The following is a 6,843-nucleotide window of genomic DNA, read 5'->3' as shown; positions in this document are numbered from 1 at the left end:
TTCATCAGTTGCTGTACTTATGGATTCTCGTAAATCCTGCAAACACACATGTAGGTCACTAGTTATTCTTAGTGCTACATCCAGTCCTACTGCTATAATGGGAAAAGGCAATATTTTTGTCATGTAATATTACTAAACAAACTGAAGGGCAACTCCTGATTGCCTTTTTAGCAAATACTAGCAAAAGCAACACATGTATTATGTAATGCATAACCATGAGCATATTTCATTTATCAGAGTCCATACCCCAACATATTCCATGTATCATTTTTTTCTGTATTTTATATAGTTTTTTTGTAAAAAAATCTTTTTATTACAAATTCAATTTTAACATATAATCAGTGTAAACAACATCACAGTAAGAGTGATGAAATAACAGTAATACACTAGAGAATATACATATAAGTACAACAACAAACTATGTACAAATATGCCATATGTTTGTCTGAACTGCAGTCACGTGTATTAGTTTCACTTTTTTCCTTACTCAAATACTACATTACACTTAAGTGGAAAGACAGAACCTTGCTCACATGGGATGGATTTAAATACCTAGCTACCAAACACCTTCTTGCTCATAAATAGCTAAGCTTTTCCCAAACACTCCACCCCCACTTTACTGAACTCTGGATCACCCTTTTTGATCATATTCTAGCTTGAATCTAATAACCTTCTTTTATTCTCTTATGGTTGGACATATGCCCCCAGATTTACTAATCTTCCGTGCAGGACTAGCTTAGTCCTGCACAGAAGCAACCGTTTAGGAGCAGGACAGCAGTGCGCCATGCATAATAATGAGGCACTCTGCCTGAGCTCCTAATCTTACATGGAGCATGTAAGAGTGTAGGGGGCATGTCTGAGGGCACAGCCCTCAGAATATACACCCCCCGCAATGCAGAACAGCAGAAAGGGCTAAGAAATGAGCGAGACCACTCATAGGTGTCCGCATATCCCCATCAACAGTTCCCCATGTGTACAACAGCAACAGTACATATAAATAAAATGAAGAAACCCTTTTATTTATTTATTTTTTAAATCAGATTAAAGCTAACTGTAGGTGCGAGGGTGTGCCCATTGCTTAGCTATTGTTAATGTAGCTTAAATGGCTGAAGAGGATAACAATGAAGATATATGCAAATGAAGCAGCATAGCAATAGTGTAGTGGGCAGAGCATTCACCTTATGAGCAGGCATTCCCAGTTTGAGTCCCACTGCAGCAGATTCCATTTTCCATGGCAAAGCTTGTTATGAGTAATATTTATGTTGCATAAACCACTAAATAACATATTTTTATGAACTGGAGTACTGCAATAAATGCACATGTGAGGTGTCAGTGTCATAATGAATAAGGCACTAGTAAGCAGGTTTAAGCACAAATAAGCAGTAGTAAGCATATTTAAGCATTAGTTAGCGGGTGTAAGCCCATTTGCATGGCAGTAAGCAATGCCTACACTGGTTAAGCAATTGTAAAGCTAACTCTCTGTAAGCAGATGTAACGGCAGGTTAGCAAACCCGCTTATAAATACTCAAAAGTGCCTTAATCACTCTGTATCCCTTGTTCTGGCCATCAAGAAAATAAACAAATATGCAGGTCTTGAACCCAGGACCCCATACACCATAGTCACAGTAGTTAATCACCAAGCCATCATGGAAGTACAGAAGAATGAGGTATCAACAAACAAGTCCTCCCCATAGTAAAACCAAACTGAACCTGTGAAAGGAATCAGTATAAAGTTATATGTTACATAACCCACTACATAACATAAATATGTGAACTGGAGTACAGCAGTAAGCCCAGAAGTGAGGTGTAATTGTAATATAGTGTTGAAGTACCCAATAAAACACAAGGACCCCATAGAGTGTATGTACACATTAATCGTGGATACCTGGCAGATATATAAGATGCAATGAATAAGAAATCAATGCCCAAAAGGAAATATAATGCAAAAGTCTATTATAAGCAATGCTAAGCATTGCACAGGCCAGCTTAGGAGGTGCAAGCAATGTGTAGACAAGCTAACTCAATGTGCCCAGTGGTATACCCCTTTAAACAATGCCAACCCTAGGTAAGCAGGTTTGTCCATAGCTTAGCCTTTTCAAAACCGGCCAATCATGGAAAAGGGCAGGAAATCAGCCCTACTTAAACCCAAGAGGCGGGAATACATCTCATCCCATACTGCACTATGGCAGTAAGGGGAGAAGGTGTGTGCTTCTGGGAGCAGTGCTGGTGCATCCAGGAGTCCAAGGTCATGGCAGGACTCCTAGTTAAAGACCATGCTCACAGACTGCTGCAGGGCCAGTACCAGGGCTACCAATATAAGGCGGAGGCCTGGGACCATCTCACCCATGACCTCACCAGTGCCACTGGCATACCCTGAACTGGTAAGCAGGTCAGGCACCACTATGCTGACCTGAAGCGGCATAAGGGGGACCTCCTGGAGGAGTGTATCCAAGAAATTAGAGCAGCAGGGGATGTTCCAGATGTGTGTAAGTATCACCCCAGTATGTGTGTAATAATTGCCAGCTCAGGTGTATCATGGATAGGTATGGCTAAATATTCCTCTTATGTCACCCACAACTGCAATGGAGTGGGCCGCGAACCAGGAGGCCCACATCAGTTGCCTGGCAAGGATGCGATGCAAGGCAGGTCAGTAATACTCATGCATTTACTGTCATAGTAAATAAAAATAAAAGTAGTAGTAAATTAATTGCTAGTATAAAACCTGTATTGTTCAAGGCAAGTACTGCATACACTACAGAATATGGCAGTAAGAGTCTCATATTGTTTGCAAGTCAATAAAAGTGTAACAACCTGACAAAACAGGTCTAACTGCTGGACTACATATGTATACACTGGTATACAGTAATGTAGATATGCAATCATGTAATAGTACTGTAGTATTAAGCACTGTTACCCACACTATGCACCATAAATTGAATGTGTAGGAATACCTGTATATGACAGGTGTAATCCCCAGACGCCATTTAGTACAACTGAGAGACACATAGATAGTAAACAGGGAAAATGCACACAACAAAAAATGAATAGCACATGCAAATGGGCTGTGAACTGTTGTTTTTTTAGCACACACAGCCACGGTTCAAATCTGGCCAGTGGTAGTAGTCTGCATACAGAATCATTCCCCACAACTGTACAGATATGTCCAGAATGTCTATTAAAGTTGCCCATATATGTTGCCTATCAACCTGTCCCCCTGGGAAATCAGTGGGATGATCCCAGACATATAGGCAGCAATCAGGAAATACAACTGATTGACACACAGCTATGAGAGCAAATCTGGCACACTAGCAACTCCCCAATACCTTATGTGACTAAGAAGCCATGTATTTCCCATTTACACCCCAACTTGTCAAGCTGTGGTCAGAGTGTGTACAGTAACAGAGTGAGATGTATGTGCATAATAGTAATGTGGAACCTGGTACTGTGTGTGGGAACATTCAGGTAGTGCTAATAAACATTCCCCCCACAGGTCTGTCAGATACCAACACTGTGCCCAGAAATACAAGAATGATATGCAGTTGCTCTGAATAATGAGGTATTGCACATCACTGTCACCCACACTGTCCTACAACATAAAATTGTCTAGGAAATCTGTATAAGAGTGTTGTAATACAAGGTCAGAATGCAAAAGCACAGGGGATTAATAAGACAGAAAGCAGATAGGAGATGTACATCAATATCTATATAGCAGACAAAACTGTGATGGACAGTGTTTAAGTTGTAGCAGACACAGCCATGGTGTGATTCCTGGGAGTGGAATTAGGCTGTATACAGATTCATACCCCACAACTGTACAGATGAGGCCAGAATGTCCAGTATATGTGCCCATATCTGGTGCCTGTCCCCCTGGTAAGTCTGTGGGATGATCCCAGATGTTTACCCAGCAAATAGGGAATACAAGTGATTGGCAAACATCTATGAGAACACACCTGTCACTGTAGCAACCACCAAAACTGTTAGGAGAGTAATATGTCAAGCATGTCCTATCTACACTCCCATGTTGTCAAGCTGTGACCAGAGTGTGTACAGTAACAGAGTGAGATGTATGTGCATAATACTAATGTGTAATCTGAAATGTATGGCAACAGTCAGGTAGTGCTAACAGGCATTGCTCCCACAGGTACGTTGGATACGAACACTGTGCTGTGAAATACAGACCATTATAACCTGCATTGGTATTGTTCAGTCTGGTATTGTAGGGGATTGTGAGTGTTGCAGTTTCTCTGAATAATAAAGTATCACTGGTCACTGTCAACCACACTGTGCTACATAATATAACTGTATAGGAAAGCATGTATATGTGTGTGTCAGGTCACTAAAGGTAGAAGAAGGCAATATTCTAAATATGTCCAGGCACACCAGCATGTGGTCAACACATGGCCAGAGTCTGTGCAGGAAGAGTTGGATAGTATAGTGCAAAACATCAACCCAGAATCCAGGAGTATGTGTACAGTTAGTTAGTGTTAACAAACATTCCCTCCACAGGTATACCAGGTAAGAGGTGTACACTGCACGTAATACCGGTTCATGTGTAATGATGACGACAGCCATATCATCGTCCAAACTAAGGCTATCGGGTAGTGTAGTAAGACTTGTAAGGTACAGATAACAGCACTGACTAGGAAAGTAATGTGGACTACAGGAATATACGAATTGCTAATTGACACCTTTTTCCTCCCACCACATCTCCAACAATAATCAACATACCCACTCCAACCAGTACGTAATGACACCTATGTTCATAGGGTTCATAGGTTTATACTAGGCTATCTGCCCTAGGGCATTTATAAGCCTAGCCAGAGTGTGTTTGGCTTTCGCCACCCATTTTAAATGAATTTTGCTATGCCCTTTTTCGAGGTTAGTATACTGTGCCTCTGTCTAACAGTGACACAGAAGTGATACCCAGGGTAAACCTACGATCCCCCATCCACTCATCAAGATTCCTCTTGAAGAGAGTCAATGAGGGACTCTGCCTAACCTGGACTGGGATTTTATTCCAGAGTGAAGGGAGCCTCTGGGTTATGAATCTGTCCCTCCAGCATGTCCTATTTATTTCAGTGCTGAGGTTCAAGTCTCTCGGCGTAGCTCGATGGGATTTGATTTTCTGAGGTGCAGCATGTCCATTAATTCTGGGTTTGACATGGCTTTATATGTCAGGCACAGATCGCCTCTGAGCAGGCGGTATGCCACTGAGTAGAGCTGGAGTTTCTTTAACCGGGCAGCATATGGCATCTGTGTGAGCCCTTTGATCCTCTTGGTGAGGTACTTTTGGGGTCTTTCCAGTTGCTGCAGGTGTCTGGTAAGGTACATCCCAAGGGCATTGTACTCAATTATGGGCCTGATGAGGGATGAGTAAAGAGGCACGATGACCTCCCCTGATCTAGATGTGAATCCCTTCATGATTAGGTGGGCTATATAAAATGTTTTTCTAACCACTTTGGCCACGTGGTTGTCAAATGAGAGATTGCTATCAACTTGGGTCCCCAGGTCCCTAATTACTTCTTCCAGATTAATGGATTACCACCTATGTGGTAATTTGTGGGAACTTTGTTTTGCCAAAGGGGATGACTATACACTTTTTGGCGTTTAGCTTGAGGCCATGGCTCTGGCACCAGTTGTCTGTTTCTATGAGGGAGGATGCTTGTGTCGGCTGGAGAGTCGATTATAGCACCCAGTTTGCAGTCATCTGCGAACTTGGTCAGCCACAGTCCTTCCGTGTTGGCCTGTACCTCCGAGAAATATATACCGAACAGGAGAGGTCCCAGGACTGAGCCTTGTGGGACGCCACTTGTAACTGGTTTGGAGTCTGACATGGCTCCAGTAATTCTAACCATGTGGGTTCTGTCCTTGAGCCAGTTTGCAACCCATCTAGTGACATAGGGGTTTATATTTAAGCTGGTGAGCTTATCTATAATGCCCGAGTGGGGTATTGTATCGAAGGCTTTTGCGAGTTCCAGGTAGGCTGTGTGGACCACCTTCCCCTCGTCAATGGCCTTGGTGACTGTTTCATAGAAATTGACCAGGTTTAAGAGGCAGGATCTGCCCTTAACAAAGCCAAACTGAGTAGGATCCAGTGTCTGTAGGTCCCCAATATCTTTTTTTATGAGGTCCATGATGATCCTTTTCATAGCTTTGCAGACCAAGCTAGTCAGGCTTATGGGGCGATAGTTTCCAGGATCCATTGAGGCACCACCTTTGTGGAGAAGGACCACTGTTGCTGTACACCACTCTTTTGGTACATATCCTGTGGTAAGGCTGAGATTAAACAGTAGTTTTATGTTTGGGTTTAGCTCTTCTTGGAGTTAATGTCCAATTGTTTGATAAATTGTTAATGGTTCTCATGCATATGCTATACTGAATTATTCCAACATTGGTGGCATGGTGCCATCAATGTACCTGCATGCTGTTCTTATTACCACTGTGGTCCCATATATGCATGTGTTCCATTTGCTATGCAACTGTTCCATATCTGGTGTCTGGGTTAATGGGAATATCTATGCATGCTTTTATACCTAACCCTGGAATGTGTTGACTATTACTAACCCACAAATGATGATGAAATGTAAACACTATAGCACGCTTGGGAAGGCCGGTCCCAGTGGACCCACCTATCCCACCTCAGCTGGTCATAGCCTCGGGCATCAGCATGTCTGGGGCCCAACCCGGGACCTCCCTGTCCGTTGGTCCTGCACCACCTTCGGGTGGAACTGCCTCATGGGATGGGGCTCGCCCTCCCTGGGAGTGGGCACAGACAGACACCTATCACCCATCGCCAGGTTGAGGTTGTGGTGTGTAGAGTGATCAACGAGCAGTTTGGTGATC

The 6,843-nt window shown here is 43.0% G+C and overlaps 1 protein-coding gene across 2 annotated transcripts in view; it reads right to left on the bottom strand.

The window, feature by feature from the left end:
- Positions 1-6,843, bottom strand: part of FGD5 (FYVE, RhoGEF and PH domain containing 5) — a 1,722,626-nt gene that overhangs the window by 464,317 nt on the left and 1,251,466 nt on the right. For both annotated transcript variants that reach the window (XM_044078612.1, XM_044078611.1), the window contains exon 6: positions 1-36. This exon is cut by the window's left edge and continues 116 nt beyond it. In XM_044078612.1, the coding sequence (XP_043934547.1) occupies positions 1-36 (36 nt within the window). The remainder of the gene's footprint in view (positions 37-6,843) is intronic.

The sequence above is a fragment of the Protopterus annectens genome, chromosome 7.part1 (assembly GCF_019279795.1).
Source record: "Protopterus annectens isolate FY-2018-M chromosome 7.part1, PAN1.0, whole genome shotgun sequence".
NCBI lineage: Eukaryota > Metazoa > Chordata > Ceratodontiformes > Protopteridae > Protopterus > Protopterus annectens.
Note: the sequence above shows the minus strand (reverse complement) of the source record. Positions and strands in the feature narration are given on the sequence as shown.